At 34.9% G+C, this 26,647-nt stretch overlaps 1 protein-coding gene and 1 pseudogene across 6 annotated transcripts in view; both read right to left on the bottom strand.

The window, feature by feature from the left end:
• The window catches only part of PCNX1 (pecanex 1), a 167,372-nt gene that overhangs the window by 81,229 nt on the left and 59,496 nt on the right, over nucleotides 1-26,647 (bottom strand). For 3 of the 6 annotated variants that reach the window (XM_066342392.1, XM_066342390.1, XM_066342395.1), the window contains exons 6-8: nucleotides 17,512-19,218; nucleotides 10,146-10,278; nucleotides 4,173-4,357 (exon numbers count right to left, since the gene is read on the bottom strand). In XM_066342392.1, coding sequence (XP_066198489.1) covers nucleotides 4,173-4,357; nucleotides 10,146-10,278; nucleotides 17,512-19,218 — 2,025 coding nt within the window. The remainder of the gene's footprint in view (nucleotides 1-4,172; nucleotides 4,358-10,145; nucleotides 10,279-17,511; nucleotides 19,219-26,647) is intronic. The other 3 variants (XM_066342394.1, XM_066342393.1, XM_066342389.1) reach the window with 2 other exon arrangements.
• LOC136376394 (large ribosomal subunit protein eL42-like) lies at nucleotides 22,305-22,681 on the bottom strand (annotated as a pseudogene).

The following is a 26,647-nucleotide window of genomic DNA, read 5'->3' on the forward strand; positions in this document are numbered from 1 at the left end:
ATTGATTGCTTTCTCATATGTGCCTTGACCATGGGCCTTCAGCAGACTGAGTAACCCCTTGCTCGAGCCAGCGACCTTGGGTCCAAGCTGGTGAGCTTCTGCTCAAACCAGATGAGCCCGCACTCAAGCTGGTGACCTCAGGGTTGAGTTTCTGCTTTTAAAAGTGAAAGTTTTATAGCATCCAAATGCTACTTCTGCTTAATAAAAAGGGCAATAGGGTGCTGCCCGATTTCCTTTAAGTCTTGTTCTAGAGCTGACTACATTTTCAAGTTAATAAATTCTGTAGTAAAGCAGATTATCTCAAAGAATACCTTCTTTCTCAATCCATGTACAGTAATGAAACCTTAGAAAAACTAATTCATTCATCACTTTTTAAACCTCAAGAACATTACTTATTATTTTATATTTATGTTTTGATAGACTCATCCTGTTTTCTTATCTTTAGCATTACAGTATTTTTACATGAAAATAATTTTGTATATATTTTTTCAAAGCAACGACCACCACTAATATCGTACACAGAAAAAAACATACATAACTTTTCCTGTTTTATCTAATCTTATCTAGAACATTTAACTATCAAGTATAATAGCAGGTTTCATCATTACATCAATTTATTAGTCTTAATTCAAAACAGGAATTAGGATTCACATAACAACTGAGAAGTGATTGCTAAAGTTACAGAAAAAGAATAGAATTTTAAGGCTACCTGAATTCAGAGTCTCTTGTGTGACTTATCTGGGCTCTAAGCACAGCTTGTTTTGATTCAGTAAAACTGCAACTTACTTTAGAATATAGTAGAAAATCAACAGCAAATAAACAAGTCCAATAAAAGACCAATGAGAAGGAAATTAACCTTTAAGATGTATAAAGAGCAACACTGAAAATTTTGAGAAATTCTTTGACAATAATTTCCTTTTCAAAGATGTTAACTTTAAAACTTATCCATCACTTCAATCATTTGAATCTTTTAAAAAATAAGTTTGCATGGAAATAAAATCTATCAATAGGAAAAAAACCCACCCCAATTTTTCCAACCAGTGTATAGATTACACACTTACAATTCAGTTTTACATGGTAATCTTGAAATGTTAGTCAAAATGCAACAGAAAAATAAGGATTCTCCATATAGGAAACGAATGTGGTTATACACTATGACACCACAGAGTAAATATATAGAAAAAAGTTAAGGAAAACTACCTACACTTTTAATTAAATAATGCCTAACTGCAAGTTTCTTTTAATCCAAAAAGGCTGTTCTTCAGTTTATAAGTAAATACACAACTATTACACATATGTGCACTTATACAAACATTTATATGCACTCAAATATACACATGTGTAAGAGTGTAATTATGTAAGTTTGAGTGTGTATATGTGTATGGGTATTTTATATAAATGTATTAATGTCGGTATAATTTTTTTATTGCAAAAGAGAGACAGGAAGGGAGAGGCAGGGAGAAAGATGAGAAGTAACAACTCATAGTTGTATCAACTTTAGTCGTTCATTGATTGCTTCTCGGATGTACCTTGACTGGGGAGCTCAAGCTAAGCCAGTGACCCCTTGCTCCAGCCAGCAACCTTGGGCTCAAGCCAGAGACCCAGGGATCATGTTGATGATCCTGTGCTTAAGTCGGTGACCTCACACTCAAACTGGCGAGCCTGCGCTCAAGCCTGATGAGCCCGCGCTCATGCTGGCATGGGGTTTTGAACCTGGGATCTCAGCATCTCAGGTTGATGCTCTACCCACTGTACCACCACTGGTCAGCCTATGTATACATTTTTAAACATAAATACTGTATGTTTAAAAATTTTCAATTTAAGAAGCTAAATTTGGAAGGAAGCAATCTTGGTAAATACCCTATTCTTGTAGGGAATATTGTGGCTAACTTTAACATAAATGATTATATTAATACCCCAATTCATTCACACAAAATTATCTCACTACTATTAACTGAACAAATATATTCTAGTAGACATATTATAAAAATCAGTCTCTCTACCAATTCCTTTCAACTCAGCTGCAGCTCATTTTCAGAATCTTTTTTGGCAAACTTTATTTATGTGCTATGGAACAGGTATAACCTGTCCAGGCTGCTTGTTTTGTGTTAATTATTCCCATGTATTCAATTCAGCTACCACAGGCCAAAAACTAGCTGACAGAAGGCAGCTAATATAAAAGCTGCAAATTTCATTAATATATCCAGAATATTCACTAATAGATGCTCAAGTCACCTCCAATCAGAAGAGCCTCTCGATCTTCAGAACTGTCAAGATAGTTCATATGTACATACTTTCAATAACCTGCATGTCCCATTACAATTAACTTACTTAAGCAAGTTTTTTGAGAAATTTAAGTTTTACAGAGAAAAATCATTTACTGTTTCATTTCATACTTGATTTGACAAAAGTCTAAAAATCCAAAAGGATCAAAAAACTAAGCCTTTCTACTTTAGCTCATCTATTACCATAAATCCGATGGGCAATGGTCATTTTGTAAGCACAAACTGACAAGTCCTCTGTTCACAGGAGCTTTGGGTTAACCCAAGAGAAGTATCAATAAAAAGATATAATTAACTGAATATATCTACAACTAAAAAGTATCCACTGCTTTAAGTCAAAGCAAATAACTAAAATAAAGTCTATCTTACTCTCTGAAATAGCCTCCTTAGGGACTTCTTGCTTCTTCAAATTACAAAACTCAAAAACAAAAGCATTCTAAAATTAAAATGTTTTGTTGCCTCTCATTATAGTGTTATAAATACCTTAAGATGACTATTTTCAAGTTTCTAAAAGATTTGCTAAAGACAATTTTCATCAATATGCATATCTAATATTTACTAATATCTCTCTGTAACCAAGGATTATTTTACAAAATGAGAAGAGAAAAAATAAATAGCATTTGAAATTTTATTATACCTAATTTGGGCACCTTATACCACATATCCTTCTACTCAAAGTATCAACTTTGTATGGATAAACAAAATCATCTTTATATGGATAACAAAATCACAATAAACAAACAATCCTTTCAAATGATCATTTTTTTTTTTTTTTTTACAGAGAGAGATAGATAGGGACAGACAGATAGGAACGGAGACAGATGGAGAAGCATCAATCATCAGTTTTTCGTTGTGACACATCAGTTGTTCATTGATTGCTTTCTCATATGTGCCTTAACCGCAGGCCTTCAGCAGACCGAGTAACCTCTTGCTCGAGCCAGCGACCTTGGGTCCAAGCTGGTGAGCTTTTTTTTGCTCAAGCCAGATGAGCCCGCGCTCAAACTGGCGAGCTTGGGATCTCGAACCTGGGTCCTTCCACATCCCAGTCCAATGCTCTATCCACTGCACCACCGCCTGGTCAGGCAAATTATCACTTTTTAATAACAAGATTTTCTTCATTATATTTACTTAAATTGTTATTAATCTGCATTCTGAGCACAAGAAAGCACAAGTGTACAGAGAAATAAGAACCAAACTTGTATAAAATAGTGTCATTAAGGCAGAAAACTGGTATTTGAGTGGATATGCATTATTAAGGTTTTAAACTATACCACCTGTCTGAGACTTTTTAATAACTATTCAATAACATTTATAGACGTATTAACACAAAAAGAAAAACTTTATAAAGTTATTTGATATTGGTATTGAGCCATAATGTCCTCAGAGTATTGCCTTTAGAATGACAGTAAATCCTCCTTCAGGTGAAGAACAAGGAAGTGAAATACAGAATACCTAAAACGAAGATTCTATAGTAATAGACCATGAGAAAGTAATTTTGCCTTTCCTGAGCACATTCAGAGATTTCAAAGAAATCAAGGTTTAATCAAAATAATGGTATTTTAAACCAACATTTCCCCACATGGTATAAATGACAAGGAATAAGGGAACTGCCCAAAGCATTGAAAGCAGACACTAAAGCATGAACATTTATTAACACTTTTATCTGCCTTTTAACAACAGACATGCTCAAAAGAAAATATAGAGTAACTGAGAGAAACAGAAAAGGGAAAAGTAAAAGTCAATGTTCCTTACACACGGCAAATCCTATAAAAAAGTGCCCTATGTATAGTTCTAAAACGAAACTATGTCAAGAAAGAACTGCAACCACCGTTACCCATTATCTGCTGCATTTAAGTTTTGTACCACCAAGATTACATAAGGCCTGCGTACCAAGTTCATCGTGCAAACTGCTGCCGCCTACAGCAGATGCATTGTCATGTGATGCTTCTAAGTGGACACTCCCATTTCTCACCAGCAAGGAGGCACTAGCACTGAGCACTGCAGCCTGGGAAGGGGGGCGGGACTGGACTTTGACCTGGGCTGTGGACTGCTGGCCTTGCTGCCCATCTTGAAGGCTAGGAAAAAACACGGATTGGGGAGACATTACAGGGAAGAAAAGAGAAAACAACAGCTAGAATGAAGTCAATACAGAAAAACTGATTTTAAAAAAAACATTTTCAATGTAAACTAAGATCCAACAAATTCTGTGAAATACAGATTATACTGCCAGCTTAAATCCTTAGAAATCTGATTTGTAGTGATGAGCGCAGTAAACATTTAAAGTACATGCAAATTAATCAATCTGTGACTTTTTTCTAACTCAAGCCAAAAGAGTTCTAGTATAAGGAAAGAGAAAGTAGCAAAGAAGAATCACAAGTACATAAAATATATGTGGGTTGTCGCTGGTCCCCAATAAATAAATCCTGTTTTTCAGTCAATAATGCACTTTTATTTACAACTTTTAATATTAACTCTAGAGTTGTTCTTTCAAATATTCTGACACCTCAAATTCACAGTAAAACAAAAGTTCTATGCACTTGAAAACCAAAGAATGTTTATAAAATTCAACCAAGATGACAATTTTGAATCAAATGAAAATCACAAACTAGTGCAAGAGAACCTGAATAACAAACACCAACTCAACCAAGGAGATTAATGGCACCGGGACACTGGGAGAAGTACCACATATAATATAAAGGGGTTTTCTATGAAAAGCCTATATATCTCTGAAATAAAGCCACAGGCCTTATACACAAGGTGTTAGTTAACAGTAATTATGTTAGTGCCTTTCCAATACATATCATGGTGTCATTAACAAGAACCCATCATTTTAGAAAATCATAAAAATAATTTGGAAACCAGTAATTTCTCAAGGGATCTTTATCACAGTCTTTTATAAATTTTATAAAATTTTTTAAATACTTAGTATTTTGTTGATAAATTTATTATTTATTAAAATTATAAAAATTGTTATCTAAAAATTTCTAAAATTAAGAACCTATATATTCTTAACTTTTTATATTTTTATATTATTTATTTTAAAACACTGAATTTTAACATTCTTAGTACATACTCAAATTTGAACTGATGAAACTCATGAAAACATTTTGAATATACAGTAATTATTACATGTCATCTTCTACCATATGTTCAATGAAATACTGCATTTTGTTACTACAATCATGAGACCTTTTAGGAAAAATAAAGAAGAATGCTACTTGGGATGGCCTCCTTGAGTTACTTTATTATTTTCATGATTATCAACGTCTCCCTAATCCTTTTAATTCAACGTAATGGTTTTCCGTGACACCTATAAAATAAACTTATCTGCTGCAGACTGAAGAGCTATAATTTGAAATTACCATGAATTAATGCTAAGTAGAAAACACTGCATATATTGTTTAGCCTATGGTTATGGCAACACAATACACTCTGGAACTGTACTGTCTGATTTAGTAGCACGTATGATAATTTAAAGTAACTAAAATTTTATTTCCTCAGTCCTACTAACCATATTTCAAGTGCTTAACAGTCACTTAAATAGACTAGTGGCTACCATAGCTAAAAGCTACCAGAGTCTGTAGAAGCTAGTAGTATCTACTGTACTGGACAGTGTAGATTACAGAATATCCCACCATGACAGAAAGTTCTACTGGCCACCGCTACCTGGAACATTCACTTCCAGGATTCTTTTACAACCACTGAAAAGTATACACTCTAAGTAGAGCGCAGGACTGCATGCAACATAGGAAAAAAACAAGTCTGCAAAATGTGGACTTGTCAATGCTTACTGGCACTTTTTAAGCCATAACTACAAAGTATTCATTTAATACCTTCTTTGGAGTAGAATTTTTGTACATTAGACATAAAGAGATGATCTTGAAAACTAATATAATCAATTATGTTTATATTTTCTATACATATATATTGTCTATTATTCTTCCTCAGATACTATCTAACTTATCCACAAACCTTACCAAAATGACCAAATTTCACAAGGGAAAAGAACTCTGGGGAAAAAATATTAAAGTAGTTCAAGTGCTACCCCTTCAGATTCAAAAGACAGAAGGATTTTACAGAATATGTACTCAACAAATTTTGCTATCAATTTTTTTCACTTAAAGTCATAATAAAAGGTTTTATATGGCAGTTATATGTATTTTACTTATTTTTATTTTTATTTATTGATTTCCGCAAAGGGGGAAAGGGGAGAGAGAGAGACAGAAACTTCAAGCCACTCTTCTATGTGCCCTGACCAGGAACTGAACCAGCAACCTCTGCATTTGGGGGACGATGCTTTAACCAATTGAGCTATCCAGCCAGGGCCAGTCAGGTGTATTTTTTTTTTAAAGCACATTTGTCAAAGTTTTTTTTTTTTTTTTAATTTTTAGAGAAGAGAGTGTGAGAGAGAGAGAGTGTGTGTGTGTGTGAGAGAGAGAGAGAGAGAGAGAAGGGAGAGGGAGGAGCAGGAAGCATCAACTCCCATATGTGCCTTGACCAGGCAAGTCCAGGGTTTGGAACCGGCGACCTCAGTGTTCCAGGTCAATGCTTTATCCACTGCGCCACCACAGGTCAAGCCAGTCAGGTGTATTTTAATGTGAACATATGAGAATACATATATCCAAATATACAAAAATGTTTTCAAAATATCTGTTGATGCATGAAAACTCCAGAATAAGGAAACAAAGTAAATTAGCCAAAATCTATATGATTATAAATGTCAACTTTTGAACGTCAAAAGCTAGTCATAAAATGTTTATGTCCCTTGAAATCCTGTTCCCAAAATCCTTCAACAACAAAATCCTGTCATTTTTGCAGAAATTGTTAGGGAAACTGTTCCTGGAGGGTTGTCCTTTACCTGAAGCTAAATGACAAGAATTCATCTTTTTTACAGTATAATTCTATATCAAAACTACCAGTATGAGAAAAGATAGTACCTATTTTAAACACAGCAAAACAAAAGTAGAAATTTAGGTCTTTGTTAGCTATCAAGAGCATCACTTATCAACATTTTCAATTTAAATGACAGAAAAATATAGTTGATCTTTCCTTCCCCTTTACTATTTATTTAGTATTTGATGTATTGTGACTTATACTATTAATTATCTTTGTATTTGTCTCCTGAACGGAAAAGGAAACTCAAAGAGTATGATCACATTATTCCTAGGAATCTCCAGGTTCCAGGGAACGCTCAGAAGAGTGCCTTGAACACCGCACACAAACAGCAAACACTCGGGGACCCATCCCTGAGCATCACAAAATGATCCCCATGATTCCCAATCTCGAACTCTCAGTTATTGCTACGACGTTATTTGATTACAAGTCTTTCAACCTTGCATTAAAAAAACATACATCTAAGGGTACATTAAAGCTTTTTTTTTCCCTTCCCCAAAATGCACTGATAATTTTTTTATCATTCCACCCCACTACCTAGAGTTCTAAAAAATATCACATTTAGGTTGATAAATGTAGACTTAATATTACAAAATTTTTAAGTTTTCATCTTTGCTTTTATCTCTCGTAACTGGGGAGGACTAGTAAGGGCATACAAAATCTACCCTACAAGGCTAACTTGATGAAAAAAATACTTTAAAATCAGTTCTAAAACAGAATATAAATCTAACAAGTATAAAAAAATCATGCAAATATTCTTTGTCAGGAAACTGATGATGTACTCCCAATCCTAGGAGACATATGCTACCCAGTGACGTTTTAGATTGTCAATTATTTAAACTACTGACTAAAGTTTAAAATAAATTAAATTTTACTAGTATTTATATAGTAATTATAATTAAAGTATTATCATACCTATTCCATTTCTTTTAGACAAAGTTTTCAAGTATTGCAAGATCGTGCCATCCTATATTTCAGATGAGATTATCATGGAATTCACACTGAGAATTAACACCAATATATTTTTCCTAAATATTTTTGCAATTAAAAAAGAATATTTTATTAAATTAGTATTTCTTCTAATTTCTCATAACTAAATTTTATATTATTTCATCCATGATGAAGTCAGCCTATTTAAGATACATAAAACCTTTGTACTGGAAATATCCTGGAACCCTGACAAGATCTACATGCTGACTACTGGAAGACTAGTTTCCAAAAATTCAAATGTGAGCTCTCTATAAATAAGTTTCACATCATATCCTCATTTGAATGGTGATGTGTTTAAAATGCTACAAAAACCTGGAGATATCCTAAGTGACCGGCTGGAGTTACAAACAGTTCTTTAATATTCCACCAGGCAGAGAAAAAAACTAAATTGTCTATATTTATTTGATGAGTTCAGCAGACTCGTTTGCAGCAAAGAATGAAAGGATTTTTAAAGACTAAAAAGAGAAGATTAAAAAAAGATTAAGAAATATCAACATGGAGTAAGTAGAAAAGCAAAGATGTCTATGGCAAGTATTATTTAAGGGACAAAAAGAGGTTATAAAACACAAAATTGAAAAATTAAAACAAAATGCTGAGCTCTTTCTGCAGTTTGGTACTAGAGCCCAAATCCATCAACAGAAAGAAGTTACATCAGGGAGCGCAGGAAAGAAGCGGGAAGGAAACAGAAGAGGAGGCTCACAAAAAGTAACGTGCTCATACAAGGTTTCTAGATCAAATGTTTCTTTTAGTTGGTGCCTTCGTATTTTTTATATTTTAAATATTGTTTAAACTAATCCATATTACTTTTTACAGAATTATGTATTACTGCAGAATTAATCAGGAACATGACCTATGAAAGATGAAATCCCTGATTACAATAATGTAAAATAACCAAGTCATAAATCTGGGAGGAATATAAAATACAGAAAAAAGGATTCTGGTACTCTTAAGAACAAGATTTTAACAAGGGGAACAGTTTATCTCTTCCTCTCTTCCAACCTTCCATGCATTTGACAGCAGTTATTTCATCAAATGCTCCTCCTTTTGAATTTCAAATTAAAATATATGAAAATAATTTGGATAATGGTACTTTTGAACACAAAGATTAATAAAAGTATGTGGTATAATACATATATGCACTGCTTAAGCAAGCACATGTAAATTTTTGTCAATATTTGTATTCTTAAAATAAAACACAAATCTTTTGAAAAAATTTGTATAGATCTAATTCAAGACATAGACTCATTAGATTTGACACAATTGAGATTTGAGGCACTAAAATTTTAATAAAAATTATTCCCAATATTATAAATAGATGCTTTCTTAATTAGGATACTGGAAAAAAATGTTCATCTTTTTGTTCAGTACACTATAGAGGTTGAGAAATTCAACATAGATGTGTATTTAAAAATATGTACATATATCCAAGTGACTATACTTTACCATAAATTAAGTATTTCAGTTTTGTGTCACTGACTAGATCCTGGTGATTATGAAATAAAAACACCAATTTTTAAAAAATACAAAATAAAATATATATTTTAGTAACAAAATAATCAAACTGGATTCAAGCTGAGGTCAGTTATCTGTTATTCCTCAACAAGCTTACCACTCAGTCTATATCTGGTTCATATTAAACACTGTCAAGATGTTGTATCATCTTTAATTTGTAGTAGGAAAAAAATAAAAAGTTGGCTTAAGGCCTCTATTTACATTTCTAAAACTATACTAGAGATTTTTCTATATAAAATTAGCTAAATCAATCTGCTCATTTTGTTTAAGAAGTGCAATATAAGGCATGCATAATGCAATAGGCTCATGGTTACATGCAGAGAAAGCCTGAAGAGCTTAAAAGTGTATGAAAGAAACCAGAAGAAAAAGAAAAAGAAAGCTGTTTAAATGTTTTCCTGAGACGGACAGAACAGGTTAGAAAGTCTGTTACATGCATGCTAGGCTTGGTGGAATTTTAAGATACCATACCTTAGGGGTGATCCGATGAGCAATGTAGGAGGGGTAGGGTTACTCCCTGCATTGTGCCGGCGCCGTACTGCCTGGCGCCTAAATGTGCTGCGTTCACGGCGAAATGACACCGCCTCCTCGCTGGCCTGCACTGCTGCATTAAGACAGACTCAGGTCAAACAGGAGCCTAGGTCAGAGATGTAACTAGCAGCTGCGCCTGCCTCTTCCTAACTGCCCGCCCTCAAACGTAAAGAAAACTTGTGGGAGCTAAATGGTTTTCTTACATACACTGTCACAATAAGGAATACACAAAAAGTATCAGTCATTTATTTAAGGGTAACTGTTTCTTTAAAAATAATGGTTTTAATCTATTATCTGGCTTCACTATCTTCTCTTCAACCCCAATATCCTGTTTTAAGGTCTCTGTTGTTTTAAATAGTTTTCTTAAAGTCTTATTTATTTAGTTCCACAACCCTCTATTCTCCCTTTAAGTCAGCCTTAAAAGTACAGTATTTGCTCATTCTGACTAACAGCACAGGGCCTTCATTCCTTACTCTCAAGAGGACCCCGAAAGCAGCAACAGTGGCATTTCATTTCTGATGCCAAGGAATAAGCCTTAAATTCACCTCATCCTACCCTGTGCCACAGCTTCCCCAGCATCAATGAAATCACTACTGCTAGGGTGCACAACCAGCTTTTAAAATGTTCAATTCAAGGTGGCAGGAATATCTGCTGACTGTGAAGTAGTTTGCTGCCATCAAACTTAATTCAACTCTATGCCCCCAGCACTGGTCCCCTCATCATTAGGAAGCAAATATCAGCAAAGGCAAGTAGAAAAACTCATAACTTAATCCAAAAAGCAATAAAATACAAACTAGAACTGATACACAATGAGAAAATCACAACAACGATCTAACAGAATTACTACATGAAAATGTATACAATCATACTAGGCTTGAATTTCTAAAACAATATGCAAATGTTTATTCGTCTGAATTTAAAATAATTATTTCCTAGTGATCTAAATATTGTAAGAATCATTTTAACTTATAAAAAGAATATTTTGAAACTAAATATGAATAAAGACATAACAACTTAGTACAGAAACATTTCTTCCAAATACATGAAAACGTTTTTAAGAAATTTGAAATAGATTACAAAATCAAGAATGTTTTAGATTTCAGTTCTATTATAAGCCTTCTTGACATTTGAAAAGCATTACTAATCCTCAAATTATTATTCTGCTTAGTAATAGCCATTTACATCAATTTGAATAATTGATAAATTATTGTTTTAAATGTTTGCATTTTATCCTCACCCCAGACAATACCAGTAAATACTCTTGGTAATTCATTATGATTAGCAATATATGGACTACCTCCAGAAGAAAAAGACTTCTTTTGTTTTAGGTATTGTTTTCTTTCATTGAAAAAATGACAAGAACAATGATTTTACACATTTGGCAAGCTACCACCAGTAAAAAGTATACTTCACAAATTACAGGACACTTATTTATATTACTTATTTATAAACACATATATACATATTATATCTTTTTCAGCTTACACACTACAGTTACATTCTAAAGTTAAGCAGCTGAATAAGAATTAAGCTTTGGGTCCAAACCTAAATGGACTCCTTGAGATAGTATTTCTTTTCTCTTTTTCTCTAGTTTTACTGAGAAGTAATGAAAATTCTATTAGATGTGAAAAGACTATTACTTGTAATCTATATGCTCATGTTTGTAAAAGTTACACATGACTTGTGAGAACAAATGATGCTGATTAAATCTGGTCAACTAGAACCATGGTGTCCAACATCGTAGTCACTAGTCATTTGTGGTTAAAGTAAAATATTAATTAAAATTTAGAATTGTTTATTAGATTCATGAACCACATTTCAAGTACTCAGCAGCTACAGGTGACTAGTGGCTACCATCACTGCACATTACAAATACAGAACATCTCCATCATCATAGAAAGTTGTACTAGACAGTGCTGATTTAGAAAGTAAAGGTACCTTTCTGTCACCACACTCTACAAAGCATATTGTGTGCTGCGCCTATTTCTGACAACCATGCCATCAATAAAAGAAAACTGTAAGCAACACTGTCACAAAGGAGAAAACAGCTTGACAAGGCAGTCACTGGATGATGGTTAACAAAGCAAAGCAAAGAAGTCACTTGGAGGAAATGAAAACCTAAATAAGTGACTACTGAAACTGTTAAAGGTTCTTAGACAGCAGTAAGGTTAACTTGGGTCATAGAATTTAAAATCACCCTTTTAAAACTCAATTGAATATTTTGAAAACTTATATCGAAGGTTTCTATTCTATAGTAACAAACTGTTGGTCAATGTATAGGTCAATTTACTTCACTTAGAAACTTTCAAACCATTCCAGTCTCAATTTGTTTCAACCAAAATAGCAGAATAAAATTTACAGAGGATAATTTAATCAATAAAATGTACTAAAATTATTCAGATATTTGGAAAAAAGTAGTATGTTATCACTGAATACTGAGTATAGGAAAAAGGGGAAATAGAAAAGTTTCCTTTACTAGTGTCCTTCTACTGAAGACTTGTGTTAATTTTAAGTAAAAGCTAGTTATTCCATAGTAGGAGATGAAAAGACAAACCACAATGTCCATTTACTGTCAAAATGTTCTTTGGCTTCTTCAGAAAACACAGGGGGGTTTTTTGCTATTAACACCCATTTATATTTTGTTATCTGCAAAATTACTACATATTCACACTTTTTATTTTCTTAATAGTTTTGCAAACACGTCAAGATGTAAGTTTAGTCATCCACTGAAAAATGTATTAAAGTGAAGTTATAATTATTTTCTAAATTTTCCTCTGAAATATTGTGTGTAAATGTCTAATACTAAAAGAAGTTTCAAAGTTTACTCTAGCAATTACTTTAACAGTAGCTAGGATCACACAGTCAACTGAAAACACTATGCTATTTATTTAGAGCAAATAACACTAAACCGTGCCCCCTGCGAATGTGCTACTTATATAGAACAATTCTACTTGGAATAGGGTCCAGAGGGAGTATAGTTCTATTAGAGCTAAGGAAAGAAGAGAGTCCGAAAGTTTAAAACAATTCGCCGTAAGCACAGGCACATAAAGTATAGCCCAACTTAACGAAAATTCACTTACACAAACCAATCAATTACAATAAACTCTTTTTTAATCCTTTAACTTTATAAAAGAAAAGAACAACAAAATCTTTAAACTAAGAAACCAGACAGGAGAATGAAAACACGTTAAAACCAAGTTTAAAGTCATATTTTGACATCGCTTAAAACTTGGTATCTCCTAGTAACAAATGAAACTACAATAGTAATGGCATACCGTGCAAACAGTAAGATTTCAGCACTCTAGGTGTACAACTAAGCTTTATGCATAGGTAGGAAAACAGGGGGTAAAATCACAAATATTCAAGTGATTCAAAAACCAAGAATGACAAGACATACAAAATACTTTCAAGGACATGTATTTAGACAATGTGGTTTTTTAACATTTTTTTTAAATTACAAGAATTTTAACTTTTTTTTTTTTTTTTTAATTTTTATTTATTTATTTATTCATTTTAGAGAGGAGAGGGAGAGAGAGAGGAGAGACAGAGAGAGAGAGAAGGGGGGAGGAGCTGGAAGCATCAACTCCCATATGTGCCTTGACCAGGCAAGCCCAGGGTTTCGAACCGGCGACCTCAGCATTTCCAGGTCGACGCTTTATCCACTGCGCCACCACAGGTCAGGCAAGAATTTTAACTTTTTAATAATTTCCTTGTGTTAAGAAAACTTCAAGAGGCTGAGGTACAATCAGAGTAAGTATAAGAGAAAACTTCAGATAATTAACTCTTTATTTGGGACCTAGTAATACAATCATTCAATTGAGTTTAAACATTTACTGAGTGCCTCAGGGCAGTCAGTTCATCACAAAACACAGACATCCCAAGACATTTTAGACGGCTGTGATCCAATCTGTTCCTAAAGATCAAAAAGAAAACAAAATGCACAATACACATCTCCAACCTCAGGAATCACCTCCATTTACCTCAATGAGTTACGGAAAATCCTACGCATTCTATATTAAATAATTTTAGCGCAACCATCATTGTCATATGAAGTAGTGTAATAAACAACAGACTACCAGTTTGTTTACTCTGTGAGTGAAAACAAGGAAAGCATTCAAGGCACTAAAATACTGTCAGGATGGATGGTCGCATAAGAGAGCAAAATATGGTTAAGGTAAGTGGTGAGGGTTATCCACATTCTATCTCAAAACTGTTAAGTTATAAGCATTTGGGAATAAGATACATAAGCAATCACAGAACTTTTTTTTAAATTTACCGATTTTAGAGAAAAAGAGGGAGAGACAGAGTGAGACATTGATTTGTTCTACCTATTCATGCATTCACTGATTGATTCTTGCATGTGCTCCGACCGGGGATCAAACCCAAAGTCTTTGGGACAATGCTCTAACCAACTGAGCTACCTGCCAGGGCCAGAACATTATTAATGAAACCCAATTTTAACCAAAGTACTTGATTAATAGTGAGAAGTCCTATGAAAACAGTTACTCGTTATGTGACTAAATATCAGAAGATAAATTATAAGACCTACTGCTGCCAAAACAAGAATAAAATCCGTGTGACCACATTAGATGTTATAAAAATGTTTTCCTATTGGTATTATATTAGAAATTCAGATATTATTTTTTACTACTGTCAAGTTACACAATGGCGCAATAAAAATATCTCAATCATTTCTAGATTTAATCATTTCCTTCTACATTAAGGACAGGATATGTTTGAGTGGCATAATAAACGGGCCTATATAAGAGAAACAGCAGCACTATGAAGCATTTGCTATGTGCCAGGCACTGTTCTAAGCAGATGGATGATATTTAGTAATTCCTTAACTCCTCACCACAACCCTATGAGATAGATACTATGTATTATCAACACGATGACACATCAGGAAGCTGGGGTTTAAAGAAGGTAAGTAGCTTTCCCAGAGCCAGGATTACAGTTGAGCCCATATACCAACAGGTATGACTCCATGTCACTATCATAGATTAACTCCTATTTCAGAGTATTTTATTTTGGTACTTTAAACTGCACCTCCTAAATTCCATTACCTACATCATTCAGCTTAAATATAAAACAAAAAGAATCCCTGAAGGAGAACTCAACATCTTCCAATTTATCAGGATGAAACCTATTTACGGTTCATGTACAGGTACATGAATGGTAAGCAGTATCTTCCTAACAGTAGGTAAAGTAGAACAGATAAGCTAGAAAATTTTCTCCTAAATTGTGAGAAAGGACTCTTGACAACTAATGCAAAAATAAACACATTTTTACCAAGTATTTGAGATGCTATACTGTAATTTTTAAATAATGAAAACCAAAACATCCCCTTCCACTACCTCCAATTTTCCAAAAAGTCCAAACAATAAAATGTGATTTAAAAAGACCACCTATATCTAAGTTCTTAACACAGTTAAGCACTTTAATTATGCCATTATTTTTATTCTGAACACAGTGAAGCTCAAATAAAACAGCACCTACTGTGCCTTCCTTCGGCAAAAATGTTGACAGCCGTAGACTATTACATTTGTTCCATCAAAGTACATGGAAATGTTGAGTTCAGTATTTTGTTTCTTATTAACAAGCAATGGTTTATTTGTTCATTTTTTAAAATCATAACAGAATTAAAGAGAACAAAAGCTGGAATCTGGAAAAATGAGGGCTTGTATTAGTCACAGATCTGCACTGAGAAGCAATTACAACCTTCCACACAACTTTTCCTAAAACAAAACACCTTACTATCCCTGTGAAAAAAAAATGACATTTTAAATACAAAGATATAAAAATTTGCTATAGCTCTTGAACATATTTTTTAGTATTTATATTTCAACAATATTTAGAACAGCAATATATTTATTTCATAGCATGTTCACTCTTAAATTTTAATGGAAACTTTAAAAATTACATTGTATTTTAAAACTCAGTGGTTTCTTGCATATCATGAACATATCTGATATGATCTGTGTGAGAAATCACTGAAAGCAAATCACACCTTTTATAAAAAAACTGATATCCACATCAGAGACTCCAGGGATGGTTATAATCGCTTCAGATATAATTAGTTCTCAATACTTAGGTTTGAAAGACTATTTTCTCCTTTAGTTACAAAAGATTATTTTTTTTTACATTCTCATTAGAAATTAACCCTTGTTAGACACTAGCCCAAAAGAAACAAGAGAATGTTTACCACAATATGGACTTTTAAAATACTCTGGGTGAAATTAGAATTAAGAAAAAAAGCATGTCCTTATATTTCAGAATGTTTGTACAAACAAAAAAATTCAGCATAATTTTTACTAAGAGACTAAATGCTATTAGGCCACAATAACATTTAGACTACAAGCTTTAAAACTAAAGCCACAGCTTGAATAAAGGAATGGGGTAGAAGATAAAAAGATTACAGTGCTGGCAACAGAAGATTTCGTTCTTCTCACTGCAGTCAAGGACCAGACTCCACAATAACCTGAACAGAATAAACACACTATTCTGGGCAGAAGGAAACAGCAAGAAACAACTCTGAAATAAATAAAATGGTCGAAGCATGCTGATAATACTAAATCAAAATCAACTACAAAATTTTGCACAATTTCCCATAAGTCTGAAATAAATAGTTATTACTTTACCCAAAAAATTATCACTGTTATCAGAGGGAATACCATATATCCATTAATGGACACTAATGACCAATGTAAACTACAAATATCAACTTAATAAACTTTAAGAAAAGTCACAGGGAAAAAAAAATTTCAAGGACTAAAACTTGAGTAAGAAAACATAAAACCAAAGACAGACATAAAAGAGCCACAAGTTTTCAAAGTACATAGTTAAAGCTAAAGTAGTATTTGGGGAAAATCTTACAGAACAGGTGAGTGATCTAATTCTAAAAGTTCAGTGGCACACATACATAAGAGATAACTAGAAACAGCTGGGGGCCCTAATGAAATTCTACATTTATTGTTGCTATTGTTATACACAGAAGGAAGAGGATTAATGTTTGTTATTCCTAATAAAGTATTAACAGGTAGTAACTGGCACAGAAAAGTGAATGCCACCAAGAAACAAGTTGATATATTCAAAGAATATAACTGAAAAATATATTTTCTGGGCTTTCATAACAAAACCTTTTCTAATATAATCATCTCCCTCTTCCTGGAAGAAAGTCTATTTGAATAACATACTGGAAGGGGAGATACTAACACAAAGCATATTTCAATAAGTACTACTTTTATCAATAGTAACCAACAATCGCAGTGACTCTTGAGGAAATCTTTTCCCGTAATTTGCTTACCTTCACTGACTGCATCTTGCTCTTCACCTTCAGGAAATGCACCCTGGCTTGGCAAGCTATTCCTAGAGCGAGTGACTGTCTCTAACTGGGAAGCCCGTCCCAGTAAAGATAGCTCATCTAGCACCTCTCCCTCTTTGGCCTCGAGATCTGATTTTGAAGTGGTTAAGGGTTTTATACTTTCGGGTGCCATTAGCCTATTGGAGTCATTTAAACAGGCTACGGTGCCACTGTCCAGGCTCAGCACTCGGGCCCGAGTCTTGGCACTATTTGTGCTAGAAGTCCGACGTGTTGTCCGCTTTTTGCCAGTCCCTTCAGGACCCAAATGAGTTTTGTGCGCATGCTCAGAGTCAGGGCCCTTCTCCTTAGGGCCATGTTTGGTCTTCAGAGCAGTGTATCGGCCCTCAGGAGACTGACACAAATGAGAAGTGGTGCTAGAAGAGCTATCCGTGCTGAACTGGTGAGCAGACTGAACACTTGACGCTCTGCTCAGATCACTTTGGTCACTGGAGTCCTCATCGTGACAGAAGATAGCACTGTGTGGCTTGGTACCAGAAACACCTCGAAAGGAAACATAGTCCCTATGCCGACTTGAATCAAAACTGCTGGCCCGTTTTTTTCCTGTCCGTCTCCTGCCTGACTTATGGGCAGAGGCTGTCCGGTGGATTAGACTAGAGGATTTAGGTCGCACATCCCCTTCCTTTTGCTTTCCACTGACGTCTTTCCCAATTTTAGAATCCGCTGAAAGAGCGGGCTTATCACTCTGCTCCTCTTTGTTTTCAGCAGTTTTCCCAAGTGACCTGTCCCCCTGAGAAGCAAATTCATTTGCATGGGGATTTTTATTGGCTTCTTCAGATGCAGAGGTGCAGAGACCTCGCTGATCATGCATGTCGTCAGAGGTATTAGAATCCCTGGCCTCTTGAACCCCATTATTTGTACTCACTTCCAAGGCAGTCTTTTCACTACTAGTCCTTTTGTCACTTGTACAGCTGCTCTTGTCCTCTGGGTCAGCAAAGCACTCTTTGTTCCTACCGCTTTTCTTTCCTATTTTAGGAGACACCTCATGCTCTGACAAGATGCTCTCTATGTGAGTTGAGCTGGTATGTTCACTTTTATAGCTGCTGACAGTACTGTTAGTGTCCCGGTCTGTTCCACTGCAGTAGCTCTCTGTGGACCCACTACTCCGCGTGCTCAGGCTCCGCAAGCTGTCCATACTTTTGTCTGCTTTCAAAGGCTTGCTCTTCCCACTTTTTGTAGGTGGCTGAGAATTACTATTTTTCAGCTCACCAACAAGCTGAAATTCCCCAGATAAATGAGAATTTTCCACCAAGGATTCTTTGGATCCAGAATGAGGTTTGGAAGATTCTAACTCACTAACTGGATCTAACCCACGTCTTTGCTGATACAGAGGGAAGTCATTCAGTGAAGTATCTGGAAAAGCCACAGCAGAGCTAGAGGTCCGTGGTACACCTCGTGGCCGGTGATCTTTCCTGTACGAGTGTGAATGTAAAGGGACAAGAGAAGCTACTTCTGTGTCACAGGCACTGGACAGAGACTGATCGACGTGGTGGTGGTGGCTGTGACTTGGCAGACTCACTTTGTCGCTGCAGTCCCTTGGCAAGTCCTGTCCACAAGAGGATAAGGAAGGCTGAATGGAGATGAAGGAATCATTGGAGACCAGACGGAAGAGCTTCCGATCAGTTGCCAAATCTGTTTCAAACACATATTTGGAAATGTTAACCCAAATTCACGATCTGCTTTTCTACTATTTAACAATGGAAAGAATTCACAGCATACCGTAAATCAAGTATAAACAATTTCTCATGTAATATACTACAGAACAGTTGGCTGGTCATTCCAAAAACCTGGTTTCTATTTCACAGCGGCAAAAATAAAAGAATTCTACTGGTGGAATGAACTAATAGCCTCAGAAAAGGCACTAAAGATTATCAACAATAAAATAAGACTCAACAAAGGGTTATATGCAAAATGGACCTAGATTTTTATGTGAGTTCTGTCTCTAACTTACTAACTGGATAACCTTGGATTACATTTCTCATCTGTAAAATGCAGGATCGTACTCACCAAGCAGTACATGGAATAACTGAGATATGACATACAAAGCTTAGCACAGTGCCTGACACAATTAATGGTAACTATCATTTTTTCACATCACTAACACAATACAAAAATCTTCTTGTAAAATACTAACAAGTATTTTACAAATCAACAAAAACCTAGAGTTATAAGAAAAAAAAATATCGGTGCCCAAACAAGATATAGTAATATTTCTTGATGTTCACAATGGTTGAAAAGATCAAAAAAATTATGAGGCGAAATACTGCATTTTCTTATTTCATCACTGATGGAACAATTACAAATAGCCTCATGAAAAAAATGTATATCCCCTTATATCTGTCAGACTATTCCTTTAATCCTCCATTAAGGGCAGTGTTAATGACTATGTATGTAAATATAAACAAATCCATCTACCCCTACCTACATTGTAATTTACCTTGAAATACAGCTTAACAGCCAAACTGTACAACAGCTGATTTTTAATACACTTTGACAGACAAGATGGCTAAATCTGCTATTAGTTAAATAAAAAGGAAAATTATTCTTATTTGTCATAACTGCATAGAAAAAAATACAATAGCTTCTGTAGTAAGTCAGATTCTTCCCAGTAGAATCTCAACAATAAAAGCACACATTATCCCCTAAGATTAAACATAGAGAATAAAGTAATAGAAATGTTTATTTACTTTTAATAAAATATCTAAATCTAGATAAGATCTAAATAATTAAAATTTTAAAGACAGTCTCTAGAATGTACCATAGAAATTGTGATTTACAAATGACCTATTAGGCTTTATCTTACGTTTTAAATAACTATCACTATGCTTGGGGTCTCATATTCTCTAAATACCAAAATTTAGAAGTTAGCACTGTATTTACTTTCTTATAATATGAAATTATAAAGTTATTTCTAAAAACTCTCCTATATCTCCAATAAGCAACTGCAGAATAGTGTGATAGTCACACTTCAAGGTTATGAATTTTACAGAACAAAAACTGAACAAGTAGCTGAAAATCACTAATTCTAATAGAAAACAAAATACATTTTTAAAACAACAATCAGAACCAACTTCCTTCTAAGACATCAATAAAGCAGAAATGTAAGGTTTTCATTTTAAAAGACAGTCAAACTTACTTTGGAACATGCACTTTCTGCAACATAGTGGAACAGATATACCATAAAACGTTTAACTTTAGGTGGTTTTAGGAAACTTTTTAGTAGATATGCTTTCTTAGACATTTTTCTTACTGGTAGTAAAATAGTCAGACTCAAATCAATAGAGATACCATTTTCATACAATTAAACTTTTTTCCCATGATTGCTTCTGGCAATGCTTAGAAAAAGAAAGACATGCTCACATACTGCTCACAGTGGTACAGAATGGCGTAACCTTCTGTAAAGCAATCAGGCGATATGGCCAAAAGCCTTCCAAAGGAATATTCAACCATAATCAGTAATCTATTTCTAGAAATTCCTGCTAGATGATAAAATCTAATATGTATATAAAATTTTAGCAAAAAAATTATTCTTATAAAACTTCTTAAAACACAAAAAGTATAAGCATTTCCAACAGAAAGGTTGAATAAATTATGATATCTATTAACACCATGCAGGCACTAAAAATGTTTCCAAAAATTATGCAGTAATATAAGAAAAATGCCCTGGCCAGATAGCTTGGTTAGTTAGACTAAGCATCGTCCTGAAGCACAGAGGTTGCCAGTTCAATCCCCAGTCGGGCACAAAGAGGAACAGATCAATGTTCCTGTCTCTGAATCTCTCTCTACCTTCCTTTCTCTTTAAAATCAATTTTTAAAAAAACATTAAAAAAAAAAAGAGAGAAAGAAAAAAAAATACATTAAGTGAAAAAGATGACCCTATAGAAAAATCTGTAAGATTTAAAAAAAAATAACAAGGGTATATATGCATGTCTGCAAGAATGTTAAAATAATATACCATATTTAGCTATAAAAAGGAATAAACTCCTAAGTATTCTACAACATGCTAAATAAAAGCAGCAGACACAAAAGGCCAAATATTAAACAATTCCATTTATACGAAGTGTCCAGAATAGGCAGATGTGTAGACAGAAAATAGATTAGTAGTTGCCAGGGGCTGGCTAAAGAAACAAACGGGGACTACAATGGGCCTGGGTTTCTTTTTGGATGAAAACATTCTGGAATTGGATAATGGTGATGGGTGAAGAACCTGTGAATATACTAAAAACCACTAAATTTACATCCAGAAGGGTGTAAAATCTAGAAGGATTATTAGAAGGGTGAATTTTAAGGTATGTGAATTATATCATAATAAAATAAGAAAAAAGTAAGACACCAGCCTGACAAGTGGTGGCACAGTGGATAGAGCATCAACCCAGAATACTGAGGTCCCAGGTTCAAAACCCTGAAGTTGCTGGCTTGAATGGGTTCATCAGCTTGAGTATGCACTGATTACCCTGAGTGCAGGGTTGCCAGCTTGAGCATGGAATCACAGACATGACCCATGGTCGCTGGCTTGAGCCCACAGGTCACTGGCTTGAAGCTCAAGGTCACTGGCTTGAACCCAAGGCTTGAGCAAGGGGTCACAGACTCAGCTTGAGTCTCCCGGTCATGGGACATATGAGACAGCAATCAATGAAGCAATTGCGCATTGATGCTTCTCACTCTTTCCTCTCTTTCTCTCAAAATCAATAAAAAATTAGTGATACACCATAAAAATATTTTTAAACATATCTTCAAGATTTTATTGTCACATAATAAAACAAAATATGAAGCTTAGAACTGGATCACTTGGCCCATTCACTTCTTATCCCTTCCAAGTTCAAAATGCTTACCTCTCTTAATAGCCAGCATTCTCTTGAACCTGCAGTTGGGCTCAACACATTCAAGCCTCAGCACAGTCTTCTTTGTAGTTTTAGCCTTTTTGCGGAAAATGAGCTTAGTCTGCCCACCATAGACACTCTGCTTCCTGTCATAATGCCACTTTCCCTGTGCGTACAGAGAATCCTTGCCCTTCTTGTACTGTGTGTTACTTTGTGGGTTGATGCTTGCCACACTTCTTACAGAAAGTCCGGCAGGTTTTAGGAACATTCACCATGTTTGCGAGAGCGCTACCAACATGAAAAGCCACCATAAAGACATTAACAATAGTTATCTCAGTGGCAGAAGTGTGAATTATTTCCTTATATGTAACTATGTTTTCTAAAATTAGTATATATTACTTTTATAAAAAAAAAATCACCCTTTTCTTCCTCTATTCTGGATCATCCCCATCAACTCTAAAAAACAAGCTGTTATTTCCTCTACATATTCTAAAATCCAAATCTCCCCTTTACCTTCACTTCCCTGTCACTCTGTATTTCCAATCCCCTTTACATAAATTCACCAAAAGAGTAGTCTATATTCACTGTTTTCAATTCTTCTCCTCTAATTCTCTCTAACACATATTCTAATCCCACTCCATTAAGATACTATCAAAGTGACCAACAACCTCTACACTTAAATCCAATGGTGAAGTCTAAGTCTCCTGTCCTTTGATCTATCAACAATATTTGACAAAGCTGATCATGATCACTTTTCTTGAAACACTGGACACAGCACTTCTGGTTCACCTTCTGCTCCCCGGTTGTTATCTCAGTCTCCTGGACCTGTTAAGCTAGAGTGGTTCAGAGCTCACTCACTGGAACTTTTCATATTTCTATTTGTATTCTCTTTTCTATAGAGGACTCATTTTTCTGGTTCCATGCTAGTTACAAATACTTTTAACTAGTGCCCCTATCTTCTACCCAGCCCCCTATTCATATGAGGACGGGCTAAAGTTCTAACCTTGAGTCAGGAAGACATGAATGAGGCCGGAGAGGGGAATTGTAGGTAATCTCTTCTTAGCAGTGAGAAAGAAAAGTACACATCTCCATGTGCTCAGTTTTCTTCCAATTTTCCTGAATCATGCTGATAAAACAAGTGCCAGCTAATCAACTAACCAACTAAAGGTCAATGTCCTGTAAATCCAAACCACCCAGAGAAACAAAAGAGCCCTAACTGATTTTAAGCCAGAATGAACAATTGCCACTAGGTGGTGCCAAACCACAACCAAGCCTGACATTTGGTTAGGGAAGCCCGGCCAGGCCACCTAAACTCCAAGCTGGCTAACCATGCAGGCTTGCCTGTTAGTTTATGAACTTCAGGATAACACAACCCTACAGCTGACATGACTAAAATTTTTGGTACTTATACACTGAGAACTCCTAATATTAAAACCCATAGAAATTCTTGTCTGTTTATTCACAAATTTGTTTCCAGTACTTAGAATGGCACTTGGCATATAGTGAGTACTAGATACCATATTTCCCCATGTGTAAGATGCACCTTAGTTTTGGGCCCTGAAATTTGAAAAAAAAAAAAAGTGTTCCATAAAGTTACTGAACTCAAGTTTTATTTATCATAAAATTCATACAATTCTTTTTTTTTTTTTTTAATTTTTTATTTATTCATTTTAGAGAGGAGAGGGAGAGACAGAGAGAGAGAGAAGGGGAGGAGCTGGAAGCATCAACTCCCATGTGTGCCTTGACCAGGCAAGCCCAGGGTTTCGAACCAGCGACCTCAGCATTTCCAGGTCGACGCTTTATCCACTGCGCCACTACAGGTCAGGCCCATACAATTCTTTATCACTGTCAAAACTCCCATTAGCTTGTCCTCATCTGTGTCTGATGACAAATCACTGTCTTCATATATGGCCTCGACCTCAGTTCCATCTATGGCATTTGAAATGCCACATGAAAGTAGTATAGTGTAACATTAAAAGCATAATTCCTCTCAACAAAATGGGTATAGAAGGAAAATATCTCAACATGATAAAGGCCATATATGATAAACCATCAGTCAACATCATTTTAAACGGCATAAAACTGAGGACTTTCTACCTTAAATCAGGAACAAGACAGGGTTGTCCACTCTCTCCACTCTTATTTAACGTGGTGCTAGAAGTTCTGGCCAGAGCAATCAGACAAGACAAAGAAATAAAAGGCATCCATATCGGAAAAGAAGAAGTAAAGGTATCACTTTTTGCTGATGATATGATCCTATACATCGAAAACCCGAAGGACTCCACAAAAAGATTATTAGAAACAATAAACCAATACAGTAAGGTCGCAGGATACAAAATTAACATACAGAAGTCCATAGCCTTTCTCTATGCCAACAATGAAATATTAGAAAACGAACTCAAAAAAATAATCCCCTTCACGATTGCAACAAAAAAAATAAAATACCTAGGAATAAACATAACAAAGAATGTAAAGGACCTATATAATGAAAATTACAAAGCATTGTTAAGGGAAATCGAAAAAGATACAATGAGATGGAAAAATATTCCTTGTTCTTGGATAGGAAGAATAAATATAATCAAAATGGCCATATTACCCAAAGCAATATACAAATTTAATGCAATTCCCATCAAAATCCCTATGAGATTTTTTAAAGAAATGGAACAAAAAATCATCAGATTTATATGGAACTATAAAAAAACCCGAATAGCCAAAACAATCCTAAGGAAAAAGAATGAAGCTGGGGGCATTACAATACCTGACTTTAAACTATATTATAGGGCCACGATAATCAAAACAGCATGGTATTGGCAGAAAAATAGACACTCAGACCAATGGAACAGAATAGAAAGCCCAGAAATAAAACCACATATATATGGTCAAATAATCTTTGATAAAGGGGCCAACAACACACAATGGAGAAAAGAAAGCCTCTTCAACAAATGGTGTTGGGAAAACTGGAAAGCCACATGCAAAAGAATGAAACTCGACTACAGCCTGTCCCCGTGTACTAAAATTAATTCAAAATGGATCAAAGACCTAAATATAAGACCTGAAACAATAAAGTACATAGAAGAAGACATAGGTACTAAACTCATGGACCTGGGTTTTAAAGAACATTTTATGAACTTGACTCCAATGGCAAGAGAAGTGAAGGCAAAGATAAATGAATGGGACTACATCAGAATAAAAAGTTTTTGCTCAGCAAGAGAAACTGATATCAAAATAAACAGACAGCCAACTAAATGGGAAATGATATTTTCAAACAACAGCTCAGATAAGGGCCTAATATCCAAAATTTACAAAGAACTCATAAAACTCAACAACAAACAAACAAACAATCCAATAAAAAAATGGGAAGAGGACATGAATAGACACTTCTCACAGGAAGAGATACAAATGGCCAACAGATATATGAAAAGATGCTCAGCTTCATTAGTTATTAGGGAAATGCAAATCAAAACTACAATGAGATACCACCTCACCCCTGTTAGATTAGCCATTATCAACAAGACGGGTAATAGCAAATGTTGGAGAGGCTGTGGAGAAAAAGGAACCCTCATTCACTGTTGGTGGGACTGTAAAGTAGTACAACCATTATGGAGGAAAGTATGGTGGTTCCTCAAAAAACTGCAAATAGAACTACCTTATGACCCAGCAATCCCTCTACTGGGTATATACCCCAAAACCTCAGAAACATTGATACGTGAAGACACATGTAGCCCCATGTTCATTGCAGCACTGTTCACAGTGGCCAAGACATGGAAACAACCAAAAAGCCCTTCAATAGAAGACTGGATAAAGAAGATGTGGCACATATACACTATGGAATACTACTCAGCCATAAGAAACGATGACATCAGATCATTTACAGCAAAATGGTGGGATCTTGATAACATTATAAGGAGTGAAATAAGTAAATCAGAAAAAAACAAGAACTACATGATTCCATACATTGGTGGAACATAAAAATGAGACTAAGAGACATGGACAAGAGTGTGGTGGTTACCAGGGGTGGGGGGAGGGAGAATAGGGGGAGAGTTAGGGGGAGGGGGAGGGGCACAGAGAACTAGATAGAGGATGGCGAAGGACAATCTGACTTTGGGCGAGGGGTATGCAACATAATCTAATGACAAAATAACCTAGACATGTTTTCTTTGAATATATGTACCCTGATTTATTAATGTCATCCCATTACCATTAATAAAAATTCATTAAAAAAAAAAAAAAGAAAAGAAAAG

This window comes from Saccopteryx leptura, chromosome 6 (assembly GCF_036850995.1).
Source record: "Saccopteryx leptura isolate mSacLep1 chromosome 6, mSacLep1_pri_phased_curated, whole genome shotgun sequence".
NCBI classification, from domain to species: Eukaryota; Metazoa; Chordata; class Mammalia; order Chiroptera; family Emballonuridae; genus Saccopteryx; species Saccopteryx leptura.